At 36.5% G+C, this 15,314-nt stretch overlaps 1 protein-coding gene across 1 annotated transcript in view; it reads left to right on the top strand.

Moving 5' to 3' along the window:
• The window catches only part of ADGB (androglobin), a 106,744-nt gene that overhangs the window by 24,270 nt on the left and 67,160 nt on the right, over positions 1–15,314 (top strand). The window contains exons 6-12 of the mRNA XM_061378781.1: positions 1,916–2,055; positions 3,262–3,348; positions 4,901–5,112; positions 6,576–6,692; positions 9,609–9,703; positions 12,273–12,447; positions 13,360–13,450. Of these exons, the coding sequence (XP_061234765.1) occupies positions 1,916–2,055; positions 3,262–3,348; positions 4,901–5,112; positions 6,576–6,692; positions 9,609–9,703; positions 12,273–12,447; positions 13,360–13,450 (917 nt within the window). The remainder of the gene's footprint in view (positions 1–1,915; positions 2,056–3,261; positions 3,349–4,900; positions 5,113–6,575; positions 6,693–9,608; positions 9,704–12,272; positions 12,448–13,359; positions 13,451–15,314) is intronic.

The following is a 15,314-nucleotide window of genomic DNA, read 5'->3' as shown; positions in this document are numbered from 1 at the left end:
CTATGCGTGAATTTAATGCTGCAGAGGTTGCGTATTTACATGATAAAAGACTGCGTTTCAAAGTCTCTGTAAGCATGATCAGTGTGGGGTTTTTTTTTTGTTTCTTTGTCACTTTTGCTTTGTTTATGTTTTGATTTGGGCCTTTGAGTTTATTTCATTTCTTTTGCTTTGGTTGTACGTCAATACTTCACAGAAAGAAAAATGGGGAAAAAGAAGGTCAGATGATGGGAGATTAAAGAAAATGTGAAAATGAGAGAAGTCAAATATCAGTAGAGATAGAGGAGAAACAGATTTCACAGGAGAAAGTGAAAAATTAAATGAAAAGGGTGAGAAAGCACAGTGGAAGACTAATGAACTGGTTTCAGTAAAATGCAGTAGTGAGTCCTGAGGGGATTGTTGTCCACCAGATCAAACCTTGGATAGTTTTTCACATAATTGGCATGAAATTCTTTCAGTTCTACCCCACATCCTACTTGAATTTGTTCCTTTATTTGTGCTTTGTCTTATCTACAGATTTCTTTTTCTAACCATAAACCTTCTGCCCCTCATGTTTTTCTTTCTCTTGGTGTTTTATTTCCTTAAACTAGCGTAATTTTTTTTAGAGTTAATACAGAAATGCTGTAAAAGGGTTATTACTGGTGCAAAATAATTGTGATATGGACGGTATTAAGTATAAAAAGCAAGCAGTTGATGCTACATATACAAAAAACAGTCTTGCTTTTTAAGAATTACATGCACAGAATTGCTACTCTGAATCAAAACATGTCCTGAGCTACAGAAAACCAAATATCTCCTCAATCTTTTTCTTTACTTTTCAACTTGTACTAGTCTCTGTATTAAACTTCAGCTGTTACTGAAAGAGATAAATATGTGATCATTTCATTTACTGGGTCCTCCACAAACTTGGAAAATCTTAAAAAATTTGTTTTGGCTGTCAGGAAATAGTTTTCACCTGAAAAAAATATTAACCTTTCTTTTGCATTTTGAGTGTCTTTGCCGTATGACCTACATTTGTTTTCTTCTGAAACTTATAGAACTCATATAGAGGTAATGGATGGGCATTTCACCTTGAAGGCACAGTTACAGTTACAAACAACAGTAATTTTGCCCTTTCTGGTAATGTAAGGTGAACATTTGAGTTATTGGTCATTCTTTGTCATTTTCTGTATGAATTAACAGAAGTACTTGATGTTGCCCCACTAATTCCTTAGCCTCTGTATTATGAATTGATCACTAGGACAGAGACTTTTTTAGAGAATGGTAGGCAAGATTATTGTGTGGGGTACTAGTTAAACCAAGTAAAGAAGTACCTGATATTGAAGACATCAGTATAATTTCTTACCTGTTTCTTCTCCTGGAAATATGAGTATTGATTACTTTTTGGTCATTTTGTGTTTTCTCCTCTAATGTTTTATAAGATACAATCTTAATGCTTTCCAGGACAGTAACCACTGCAGCCAGCATTCCCAGGCAGTTCTTGGGAAACAAGAGGCACTGCTTGTATAACAAGTATTTCCAGACTGAGACTTAAAGAGGCATTTGCAAAGCTGGTATCTTAGTTATGCCTTTTTTTAATCCATCACTTTTTTTTGGGTATCTGTCATGGTAGCTGAATAAACAGCAATGAATGCATGAATATGATGGGCTACACATATGAAAGGAAAAATATTTGGAAATAGATGCAATTAAATTAATCTCTGAATAAATTAATTAATCTCTTAAATAAGATAGAATATGGTTTCCATGCTTCTCAGGTATTATATGAAAACTTTTAAAGCCATCTGTAATGGAAGTCAAATTACAGTAAAGTCAGGTTCTTGGGAAACTGTTAAAAGTTCTCTTACCCACATGTTTGGTTTCCAACCCACAAACCCAGGGTTTTCTTTCTTCTTTCCTCCTCCTTCCTCTATCATAGGGGTGCTGGAGAAAAATCATTGTGGATGACACTATGCCTTTCAATGAAGAGAATAATTTGTTACTACCAGCTACAGCCTATGAAATTGAACTTTGGCCAATGTTGCTGTCCAAAGCTATCATTAAGCTGGTCAATACTAGGTATGTTTCATTATCTCACTTGGTTTGTGAAGTCACATGGAATTTTCAAAAAAAGTAAGCTGTTTTAGTATACATGGGAAATATATTTTGCTAAAAAAGTTTGTAATAACACATATACACTTTTCTGGAGGCTCACACCAGGAATCAGTAAAGCAAAATCCCCCGTAACTACAAAACGTGCACTCTTTCCTTTTTAGACGTGTTTGTAAAATTATGCACAGAAAACTTTGCAAAGAAGCTGAATTACTGTTTGCTTTATCTGTTTGCCATTATTCCTGAAAAGCGTCACATGGTTTTCTGCCAAATGGAAATGTTCAAAAAGTTTTAATGAAGTTTTATCAGCTTTAACCAGTACTGAAATTAGAGTGTTGTAAGCTGCTTCTGTTACAGTTCTTCTGTTGTGGACTTTATGGTGATCCATTTCCTTGAAACTGACCTGGAAAGTAGAAGCTGGCTCATGGTGCAGTGATTGACAATTATGGCCACAGGTTTCTATAAGATGAAGAATAAACACCAGGTGTTAAATGACTAAGCTTCAGAAAAGACTTCAGAACTCTGATCTGGGTAGTCAGGTTTCCACGTTCTGGTTATATTGATTTATGTCTGTAAGAAGAGTGATCTAAAGGCTAAGGACTTGCCTAGAGCTGCCTGTTAGGAAACTGTTTGCAGAAACATGTTTGAAATGCTGAATATCTCCATAGCACAAGGGTTATTCATGGCCAAGTTATGGCATGTTTAGCCTTCGTCCTCTTAGGATCTACAGAGATTTCTGCAGAGAGTAGTAGGAGAGACTACCAGTTTGAAAGAGTACACTGGAAATATAGCCTGCTCGTGCACAATAACCTGGGAGTTAGAGCAGCTGCTCAAGAAATTGAAGTTCTAGATTCATATCACCCTTCTAACATGAGGGATTTCAAACCCACATCTCCAACCCTGCAGAAAGAGGCTTTACTGCTTGCAAGTATACATAGTATGCTTGCTAACAATTTTGAAACTATTGCATTGTACAGATGTACCAATGAAGCAATTTTTGGCTTTATAGGCTAGTAGTCAGCAGTGGTTTGGAAAACTAAAATTGCAAGTAAGGACTTGTTTTTCAACACGCTATTCTGTTTGTGTGTGGTTTTGCTCCTCCAGAAAGCAATACAGGGTTTACTGAGAGTTGGTTATAATATATCTTTATATAATGTCTGCTTTTTCTTACAGTGTATGTGAAACTGCAGATAGAGAGATAGAGGAATTTACAGTTCTACATACACTGACTGGATGGATACCAGAAATTATTCCTCTCCAGTAAGTTCTTCTATTAAATAATTGCATATTAGTTGTTTAAGTCTATGAGGCATTATGAAAAATAAAGCTAAGCCCTAAACATCCTTCAGAATCAGTTTTGGAACTTGATAAATGTGCCTTCGAGGAATGTAATTTTATTGTGTTTTTCTTCGTAGGTCATACAGTTACATGTAAAGCTATTTATCATGTAAAGCTGATGCATATTCTTTATAAAATTAACTAATATTAAACACTGTGCTGAAAACAGGGTTAGGGAAATCTGTTTGCCAGTAGTAATAATAACTATATATGAATGTGCTATAGAAAGTATACATCCTAGATTTGGAAGTAGTCAACTTCAGCTAGGATGGTGTTTCACCTTTTAAACATATATAAACTGTTCCAATTTATTTCAAATCAAAAATTATTTCCAACCTATAACATTTTTGTTGTTTCCTGTGTGTTTTAAGTCTGTTTTGTGAACAGACATTCTAATTTTCCAGCTTGATATTCTTTTTATTGTATGAATGACTGAGTTACAGGCTGTAAATCTTTAGACATTTTGTTTTCAAATTACCTTTTTTTGCCTTTTGATGTATACATTCTAATGAATACATAGATAACAAATAGCTTTGGTCTGTATATTATTTACTTAGTTATAATTGCTTATTTATATATTTCAGTATTAAATAAATTCAATCAAAGGCTATTTTAGTCCTTAGTTCAGCAGTTTTTATGTCCCAAGCTATGCTTGCAGTTTAGGAGTTTTTAATGTATTTGTATCTTCCAGTACTGTGTATGTAGATTGTGGACTAAAGTAATGTAACCTAAATTTTGGTTTCTTATGTAGTTGGTTTTACAACTGCAACAGTAGAAATCAGTATGCACAACTCTGGCTCTTACTAAAAATATATTCTGGAGTAAGAAAATGTGAATACCAGGAAGTCTTTGCAATCATAGTATAAGATGGCATTACCTCATTGTACAATCAATTATTTTACTAAAAAAAAAAGTTGCATTCTGTTAGCTTGAATGAAGCTTGTTCATGGCTCTGAACAATTCATTCAGTTTTAGATTATTTCTGGAATCTCTGGGTTTCTGTGGAGAACCAGTATGGTTGCAACTGTCATGTCATGTGAAAAAAACATTGCTGTAGCTGAGTGGAAGAGGCATGGAACTACCTGTGCTGAAATAGTTAGTAAAACCTAGTTTGGAAGTACCTTTGAGAAGGTTTTTAATATACAGAGCCAGAATAAAGTTGCTTCATGGTGTAGTGGCAAGATGGTCTGCAAATTTCCCTACTGCAACTTTTATCTTCTAAAAAGCTTTACAAAGGATGCTTTCTGTACATGCTTCCTTAGCAACCATTTCTTTCTTTATGAGTCTGTCCATAAGCTGTCTCAAGAAATTCACTGATATACAAAACCAGGCAAGATTTTTATTTACTAATTCTAAGAGTTGGACTGTTAGTTATAGTATAGTGCTGTCTAAATAAAAATCACTCTTATTGCAAATATCATTGTCATTGACATATACATGTGTTTGGGGTTGCTTGTTTTTGTTTACTTTTAAGGCTTGAATACTCGGACGAAGTCTGGGGCTTTTTGAAAGAGGTTGTGCCAGAATTCAAGTTGCCAAATAAGAAAGCTCCTGTACTTGATACTTCTCAGTCAGATACAAAGCGTAAAGAGACCGAAGTCTCAGAGTTAAAAAATGAAGTTTCATCTGTCAACAAGCAGTCAGAGAAACCTGAGAAAGCAGGGAAAGCTGATAAAATTGGCAAAGGTTTGTAATTTTAGGTAGTGTTATCTTTGTAGATCAAGCATAAATAAAATTAGCGTAACCTCTGGCGTTGAATTTGTATTTCTTTGCTGTGCCACGTGCAGCTCTGTGGTTTTGTTGTCGTTTCATTGAACACATTGCAATGCTATAAATTCAAAAAGCTTTTTTTTTTAACTATATAGATCTCATTAGAAGCAGTACTAGTCTCTTTTATGAAAACAGCTTCAATTTATGGCAAAGATTTGTTCAGCCCTGTGTCAATGACATTTCTCTAAAGAGTGGTTCTTTGCAGAGAGATAACACTCTGAGAAGTTGCAGCTTCCCCAAGGCCATACTGCTCTGACCATCGATAAATTATACATTTCATAATGATTGTTACAAAGTGTTATTACCTGCAAAGAGCTCTGACAAGTACTTTCTAATGTCTACCTGCATGGTCATTTGTAGCAACTTTGCTGTTTATGCTACTAGATACAGGTATCAATTTTATTCAAAAGCTGCTAATCCTATTTACATTTAAATGAAAAAAGCTTAGGGTTAGAAACTTATTTGTTCCAGTATGTTATTCTTCATTTATTATATTTGAGACTTGAGTTTTATTAGTTGCTGTTTATAATTTGAAGGTATAGATTCAATTTAATTTCTTTAGAGGGTACAAATAATGTAGTAAAATGTCTGTTTCTTCTTAGATTTTCAGAAAAATACCTGCCTTTCTCACTTTGAATCTCAAATAATATATTCTAATGTTGGAAGTCTTATAAAAATTCTAGAAGAGACCTGGCTGGGGGTGTATTCTTTGTTCTTAGGAATTCCTGCTATCAGTGTAGTAGATGTTTCAAAGTTTGAAATGGACACACACAGGGATGCAGCCACTGGGAACAGCACTGTCATTCATCCAACAGGGTGCTGTAATTTATTCCCAAAAAATCTTGTAAATTTGACCTTCTCCAAGACTTAGAAATTCTGTTAGTAACTGTAACAGCTAAGAATTAGGGAAGCATTCTGTTATGATCCAGCTCTGTAATCTCCAGCTCTGAGCTTGTAAGCTCTTGTCAGATGCTCTAATAATGTTTGGGATTTTTTCATTAGAAATGTATTTTCCTATAGTCTTAAGTTCTAAGGCTAGAAAGAAAGTTCTGAATGTGGGAGACTCTTCTGTGTCCATTGGGAACCTATGCCTCATCTGTGTTAGATTCTATTGGAAATCACTGATGCACAGGAGCAAGAACATTAAGAAAATATTTGAAACAGTGCCAGGAATTCAAGCGTTGCAAACATTATAGTAGGGACATGAAAGTTGTGCACTAACTAGAAGGTGAGACCAAAGTCTTTCTGGATGCTTCTCAGTAAATCTGCCTTTGCATCTTAAGAATTATTATTTTATTTTTTTTAAAAACTGATGACATTATTTCTTGGCCAAAAGCTTTTACCTGAAAAAGAAAAATAATCTTTGTCTTGCTTAATAGAAAAAGCAGAGCAAAAAGAAATTGGAAAGAAGAAAATCAGAGATGGAGATAAAGAAAAGCACAAGTTATCACTTCAGTCTGCTGAAACCAGATATTCTTTTCAGGCCTTAACTGAAAGTAAGTCCTATTCTTTTGAAGCTAAAATTACAAACAAATTATAAGTAAAACATAGGGCTTTGCTTTTATTTGTTTTTGAAAGGAGAACTGCAATTTGAAATAATGCTGAATTCAAATGTATTTTTGTTATGAGATTATAGCCACTGAAGAAAAAGCTTACAGGCTTTGAGACACATGGTCTGCAGAGAATGGCCTGGGACAGTAGAATCAGAAACTAAGGCTAGGTTTAAAGTCAGACTCCAGAAGCACTAGTTGTAAAAATTTTCTAAATTGGTCTTGGGAATTTTTGTAGCAATGACTTTACTTGATGCAACAACTTTTTTTCTAATTTTTTTGCTGCCTTTTTTTTTTTTTTTATGGAAGTATCTTGACAAGTATTTCATTTCCAGCACCATAAACATGCTTAGCTCCATACTGTAAGTTTCCACTCTCCCTTTCGAGTGTGACGGCTTCTTTCTGTGATAAATTTGAGTCATTTCTGAAGAGGTCTTTAACTACTTTTGATATCATTTATATTTTATTTCTAAAATGGCAAAACCTTTTATATTCGTTACATTGTTGTTGGGGCTTAACCCCCGCCAGCAACTAAGTACCATGCAGACACTCGCTCACTCCCCGACCCACCTCACCCCACTCTGGTAGTATGGGAAGAACTGGATAAAGATAAAAGTTGTGGTTTGAGATAAGAACAGTTTAATAATTGAAATAAAATAAAATATAATAATGATCTTAGAATGTACAAAACAGGTGAACCACAATGCAGTTGCTCACCAGCCAGTGATTGATGCCCAGCCTCTCCCTGAGCAGAAAACGCCCCAGTTACTATACTGAGCATGATGTGCTGTGATATGGAATACACCTTGGCTAGTTTGGGTCAGGACTCAACCCTTTGTCTGTCCCCAGCATACTTCCTGACGTAGCAGAATGAGAAACAGAAGGATTTCATGCTCTGTGAGTTTACTTAGCAATAGCTGACACACTTGTATGTTATCAACACTGTTTTGGTCACATATCTAAACCACAGCACCATACAGAGTGCACTGATGAGCATATGTCCTCATTTTTTGCACAGTAAAAAAGGTTCAAAGAATACATTATTCTTAAAAGGTACTGGCATAATGTATCAAATCTTTCTAGTATTGTAATAGTATTATTAAAGTGAATATGGTGTGCCTGGTTAATCATTTGCATGCTCTAATAATTTGTTCATTGCTGTTTATTGTCTGCCCTGCAGACATTTTATTTCACGACCCATCTGGACTGAATATGAGAGTTTTACATTCCACCTGGTATTTGATGGAATACTTTTAATTGAGAAATACTTCTCACAAGCAATGGTATTGGTATACCTTGTGGCATGTACTGTTCTGTAATGTGTAGGACATGGTAGCTTCTACTAATGTATTTGTAACAGATCAGATATGTCAGCAGGGACTGAGATCAAACCTAAGTTATAGCTTTGGTTTTGGATAATTTGAAAACCACAGCTAACACAACAGCTGTGATTAACAGGGGAATCACAAATGTGCAGTGGGAAATACTAATAATCCACTGGAAAGAAACTGACCTACCACCACCTTATATTTAATTAATTGAATTTTTGGAAGAATATTTAAGATAGCTTACTTTTTCAGGAAAAGAACTATTGCATACCTTCTAAATAAATCAGTTTGAAGTCTGATAAATTGTATTTTCCAGTCACTTGCCCATCTTTCATTTCTTTGCCCTTTTATTTTCATTTCACTTTTTTCTTTTTATGCAGACAGCATTGTTTTATTCAGTTTCACAGAAAATACCTATTCTTAGAGCAGCTTCCAGCTGCATACTTAGTAAATGTAGGAAGTAATTGTCCTATATCTGAGGTGGAGCTGAAGGGAACAAAGACAAAACATTCTAATGAAAAACAGGTGTGCTGTTTTTCACAACCTCTGTGCTGAGATCCTGTCTTCACATGCTTTCTTAAATTACTAAGGAACAATAAAGAGAAATAAATATCCTTCTTTTTGAGATGACCCTTAGACCTGTATTTCTACTAATAAATTTTTTAGACTTTTAATTTCCCTTCAGCATGAGTGAACTGGCTGTCACCCAGACAGCTTTGATTTCTCTTCATCATTAGGGAATCGATAATAGCTTCTTCCACAGATACAGGTATGAGATGGTTGGGTGGTTGCCCAGTGCAACAGATTTCTAGGAGTAACAAGTGAACATGCCTCTGCTTTTATACCTTGTCTGGTGCAGAATTGCAGGAAAACAAGCTTCTGTAAGGCGTGTGGGGTAAGAGCTATGTGGTCACCCCCTCACGCTTTCAGAAACAGCTGACATTACCTCCATTATTCCATCTCCTTGACAGAATTAAGAGCAATAACCTTGATTAACAAATATTCTGATTCTCAAACTAATCTTATTCGTCATATCCATTGCTAGGAGTGGCCAGGGCTCTGGCTTTTGATCCTTTTGTTAGTAAGATCAAACTTTGCTTTCACTGGTGTGAAGCCTTTAGGTAGTATTGACCAGTCAGTATGTTTTTATTTCATCTGCCCAGATGATGTGTATTGTGTTCTTCATACTCATATCTGATATTATTCAAATCTGAAGAAAAATAGAACAGTGGTTAGAGCTACCTGTGACCTGTGGCATTTGTAAGTTCTAGTTTTTCTTATTAATCTGTGTAAAAGAAGTAAAATATGCAAAAGTCGTTGATATTCGAAAATAGGTAAGGATTAAAACAACATGGTTTTGCCATCCATGGCTTCTCTTACAAGTACTCTACAGTGAGCTCTTGTTTCGAATGAGATAATAGACAAAGAAAATAACAAAAATGAGGCAGAATGAGCAGAATAAGTTAGGGTGAGGTATAGCAACATTTATTTACTGTTTATATTGTTCTAAAGCATGTTGATGTTTTCTCTATAGAATCATCTGTGCCAACCCAGCCAGAAATGGTCGTGTATGCTGGCTGTATACCGCTACATTTGTTTGAAAAGGATGTTTTTTCATTAAAACAGATGGTAAGAGTCTATGCTCTCAGGACAGGAAAGCATTGTTTTAGTATCAGGGAGTTTTCATTTTGTATCAACTATGTTGTAACAAAAATAATAAAATGGATATAGTGAAATAGTCATTAGGTAATGGTTATCAGTTAAATTTATAGTTTTGGTACTTCTATATCCTGATTGTGCATTTTCTGCATTTTTCTGCCACAGTCTGCTCATTTTTTCAATTTTACTCCACTTTCCTCTAGATCCCAGGAGCTGAAGTCTCTTGGGAGAATCTTGATGGGGACTAAAAAATGTATCATGATGAGATACTTCTGAATGGAAAGACTAATTATTTTAGGGGTTAGTTGAAAAACATGAATTCTCTGATACACACTTTCCGATGTGTTGTTCTATAAGAAATAGCATGTTTATATCCATTTCTATCATTAGTGTTGTAGCTAATGAAAGCAGCTGGAGAGAGTGCAGCACTTTCATGCAGCTGGGATAAAAAAAAGCTTAAATTTCCACTTAGTCACTCACACTCTACAGAAAGCTATTCATAATGCCAGAGCTGTCTTTCTTGAGTTGATTATTAATTAGATTTATTTTTTGTGTGCATTTAAATCATATTTACCATAATTAGAACATTAAAATTTAAGCTGCCTCCTCAGGAAACCAATATGCTTGACAGAATAAAGAAATTTCCATAAATGGTTTGCAGGTGTTATGCTTTATTGCTTTTAACTCTTGCACTATTTTCTTTTTGCAAGTTGTGATGTGTATTTTATGCTGTTTTGAAGACTAGGTCTTTCTCTGTGATTTAATTTATTTATTTATTTAAATTTAAGGTCTCAGGCAGTAATGCTAGTCATCAGATAGCAAACTAGAAACAGTGACATAAGGTTATATCTTTCCTGCCTCGAGTCTCAAACTTGGCTTCAGTCTGTGAGGCTATAGAGAGTACTGAAAAAGAGGCATTGCAGACCAAATAGGATGAGGTAGATGGATCTATGTGTCTAAACCAGTGTTTTAGTAAAGACTGATAGAAAAATAGAAGTTGACAGAAATTAAATATAGAAGTGTAGTGGGTTTCTTATGGGTTAAAAAAAGCTCATTTTCAAGCTTGCTTTGAGGGCTAAGATACTACATTAAGAGAAATAAAGTTTCGAACAGTGGATTCATTGGCATAATCATTGTTCTCTAAATTTCTAGAAAATGGTATCATTAACTGCAGTTGTGCCAGAATTTTTGCAGTATCCCTTTTAGCTTTATTTTCTAGTCTATATGTCCTTGGATTGATGTGGCTTGAATTTAATTGCCTTAAGTTTGCTCAAATGACATGGAAAAAATACATAATTGAGTCATTCAGGTATGTCTCCTACTCAGCAGCTGACAAATTCTTGTTTATGGCACCTAATTGGTAGTCTTCAAAATCCTTTCTAATCTCAGATGTTTTAAATTACATTTTTAAGTTGCTTGAATATGTATGTACCCAGTCACCACTCCTGTAATATATCTTTATAAATTCAGAGATCAAATGAGGCCTTTACATTGCTTGTATACCTTCATAGAATCATAGAATAATTTAGGTTGGAAGGGACCTTAAAGATCATTCCAATCCCCCTGCCACAGTCAGGGAGACCTTCCACTAAACCAGATTGCTCAAAGGTGTTGAATACTTCCAGGGATGGGGCAGCCATAACTTCCCTGGGCATCCTTATTGTGTTAATTTTGTTCTTCTCCCTTCAGATAACTGACAACCACAACCACATCTACAGTTCATAAATGCAGAACCTCAGGAGCATTTGACATTGAGCAGGAGCAATCAAAGTCTTGCTGATGAGCATGTTAAGGAACTAAATTATGTGTGATTTATTTAGCAAGTAAAAGGAGGTGTATTTTTAATATACAAAGGATGTACAAATCTTGTAACAGAACTTTCAGTAATGAAAAATGTTAAGATCTACACCATTATCATTTTAATTCAAAGAGCACCACTCATTGTCCACATCTAAAATTGCTCAAGTCTGTTGCTAAGGGATTTGGTATACAGGTCAACTGCAGTGCCTTTAATATGTTCTCTAAATTAGCCAGCAGATAAAAAGTTTAATGATGTATTGGTTCAAAGTGATATTACGTTATGGAGATTTCACAAGTTATCTAAAAGACCAGTTGCTTTTAGAATTCTGCCGCTTTATAAATTCAGCATGAAGTAAAGACTTTCTCCCTCAGAAAAGTTTTTAAAATATTTTTATTTAAAACAAAACGTTGTCACTGTTGTTTCACATATTAATTCTGCTTCACGTGTGTATTTTCTGTAGCACCTAAAAGAATTTAGTTAAATAAATAAGTTGAAAAGAGTGATGAATCTACTATAAGAATTAAAATATATGTAAACACGAGTATTCAATTATACTTTTTCTGCTGAATATCAAATTCTAATTAGAATGTTTTTGGATAGCCTTGTCAGGTGAACTATTTTTGTTTTGTTTGTTACCCAAGCTGTTAGATACTTTTGTGTGCATACTGTTCTTTTCTGTCAGAGATATGATGAGAAAGGAGGTGTGACCCAGCTGGATTATTTTTCCATGTTTCATAGTCTGATTCTTCAGAGAAACTAAGGCAGTATGGACTTTCCCACATATATAGCCATCCTGTCCTGATCACTAGAACAAGGTCCTGTCCTCTGGTAGCACCACCACAACCACCACAAGTTCCTCGTTGGAAGCTTTTCCGTCAGAAAAAGGAAACTCTTGTGTCATCTGAACCCCAAGGTTTGTCTACTTAAACCTCCAAAATAAATGTGTAGTAACATTTTAATTATTGCAGATATATAAATTTCCAGGGCCATATTTATCATCTTATCTCTTAATTTCAATGGAACTTCCTTAGGGATTACTTCTTTGGTTTTGGTGTTTTTGTTTTTGTTTTTTCTTTTACCAATTTTGTATTACTTCCCCTTAGCCCTGTTATTTCCTAAACACTTTAAAAAGTGTCTTAATTTCAGTCTAGAAAGCACTGTACTTGAGAAAATGAAGAGGGAGTGTTATCAAACCAATGCAGAAGCTCTCTCATGCAGAGCTATGAAAGCTTCTGAACACCTTTCAAACATTTGAAGTATGTGACTAGTCCTGCTGCAAAAACTCATAGTTTTAGATGTAAACTTGTTCTAGGGTTTGTCTGTACTGCACAATGGAATTAAATGCGTGATATGAGATACCTTGGAGACACACGTTAGGAGGATTTATCCCCCGTGTCTCCCGGCGCCGCAATAAAGAATACCTGCTTGTCAGCTTGAAAACTTTGTTGGCAAGTTTGTTCCTGGAGTTTTCTCCGAATCAGTATGAAAGTCTTGCAGACATGCTAGCAATATGTAGCAATATGTAATGAGATAAACAGGAAATTAGCAGTGTACTGCCATGGTTTGTCTAAGCTAAGTTGGATAACCTTACATAGGTTAAGCATACTTTAGCACTCTTCAGGCTGAGGATCAGAGCCTTGAGCAAGGATTTTTTCATTATATGTCACCTAAAGCCATCCTTGGTTGTTCTCTTTGATTCAAAGGTATGCTATTATATTTTGAGAATTATTTAGGTTTGATGAATCCCCTGTGGAAATTATTTGTCAAAGTTCTAGTGTTAAAAATTTCTTATGAATAAATGTTTAACAAGTTGCTTTTTTTCCAGTGTCTGTGGTAAAGAAACCTGAAGAACATGTTGAGATTGCTAGCCTATTTTTGAATTACAAATTGAATGTTATTACACTACCCACAGACGTGTAAGTATTCCGTGTCGTTTCAGGATTAGTTTTGTACTGCTCCTCCATTTGACTGTGAAAGTGCAATGGCTTATGTTTACTTCTGTCACAGGGAAAATCTGGTCAGATTATGTAGCTGAAAGCAAATTAGAATCAGAGCACTCTACTGATTTCTTGATGTCGCGTAATTAATCGTCAGTCATTGAACTGTACATTTAGGATCAGTATCATCTATATAACAGATAAACCACTATTCTAGATGCTTACAAAATGTTGACAAACACATACAAACTTCTGAACACCTTTGTATAACTAATCCAAAGAATTTTTAGTCATGCACACAGAGGCATACACATGCAATTATATGCTCTCCTGGCACGGAGGGTTTCAAGTTCACCTTCTCATTTAGGCATGCAGGTTCTCCTATTTGCACACACCTTCTGTTGGAGATGCAAGTTGGGGTGCTATAAATTTTATATGCTGTTTCCTACGATCTGCTAATCTACATGCATTTTGTGAATGCTCCATCCCTGGCAGTGTTCAAAGCCAGGTTGGACAGAGCCTTGAGTGAGATGGTTTAGTGTGAGGTGTCCCTGCCCGTGGCAGGGGGGTTGGAATTGGATGATCTTAAGGTCCTTTCCAGCCCTAACTATTCTATGACTGTATGCCTGTGAGAAAGCCCACCAGGAGGTAGACATGCACACACCTGAGGGGTATGTTCCTACTTGTTACACCCTGTACGGACAGTCCCCTAGGAGGATGCACACTTTTCAGGGCATCTGACATCGGGGCAGGGAGCTCTGTCAGGCAAAATACAGCCAGTTTCTCTACTCAGAAGGCCCAGTGAATACTAAATAGATTGCTTCCACCAGAAATAAGAATATTATAGAATCATAGAATAGAATCAGAATAGTTAGGGTTGGAAAGGACCTTAAGATCATCAAGTTCCAACCTGCCTGCCATGGGCAGGGAAACCTCACACTAAACCGTCTCACCCAAGGCTTCGTCCAACCTGGCCTTTAAAACTGGCAGGGATGGAGCATTCACAGCCTCCCCAGGCAACCCATTCCACGGCCTCACCAGCCTAACAGGAAAGAATTTCCTCCTTATATCCAATCTAAACTTCCCCTGTTGAAGTTTTAACCCATTACCCCTTGTCCTATCACTACAGTCCCTAATGAAGAGTCCATCCCCAGCATCCCTCTAGGCCCCCTTCAGATACTGAAAGGCTGCTGGGAGGCCTTCTCTTCTCCAGGCTGAACAGCCCCAACTTTCTCTGACTATCTTCATACAGGAGGTGCTTCAGTCTCCTTATCATCCTTATCATCCTCGTGGCCCTCCTATGGACTTGTTTCAACAGTTCCATGTCCTTTTTATGTTGAGGACACCAGAACTGCACACAGTACACCAGGTGAAGTCTCACAAGGGCAGAGTAGAGGGGCAGGATCACCTCCTTTGACCTACTGGTCATGCTCCTTTTGATGCAGCACAGGATACGGTTGGCTTTCTCGGCTCCGAGCGCACACTGAAGCCGGCTCATGTTAATTTTCTCATCGACTGCACCCCCAAGTCCTTCTCTGCAGGGCTGCTCTGAATCTCTTCTCTGCCCAGCCTGTAGCTGTGCCTGGGATTGCTCCGACCCAGGTGTAGGACCTTGCACTTGGCATGGTTAAACTTCGTGAGGTTGGCATCAGACCACCTCACAAGCGTGTCAAGGTCCCTCTGGATGGCATTCCTTCCCTCCAGTGTATCAACCCAACCACACAGCTTGGTGTCATTGGCAAACTTGCTGAGGGCGCACTCAGTCCCACTGTCCATCTCAGCGACGAAGATGTTAAACAAGACCAGTCCCAACACCGATCCTTGAGGGACACCACTTGTTACT

The sequence above is a fragment of the Neopsephotus bourkii genome, unplaced genomic scaffold (assembly GCF_033783945.1).
Source record: "Neopsephotus bourkii isolate Nb327-2 ecotype Australia unplaced genomic scaffold, CSIRO-AGI_Nbou_v1 NB_1767, whole genome shotgun sequence".
NCBI classification, from domain to species: domain Eukaryota; kingdom Metazoa; phylum Chordata; class Aves; order Psittaciformes; family Psittacidae; genus Neopsephotus; species Neopsephotus bourkii.
This window is presented reverse-complemented; position numbering and strand designations above follow the sequence as displayed.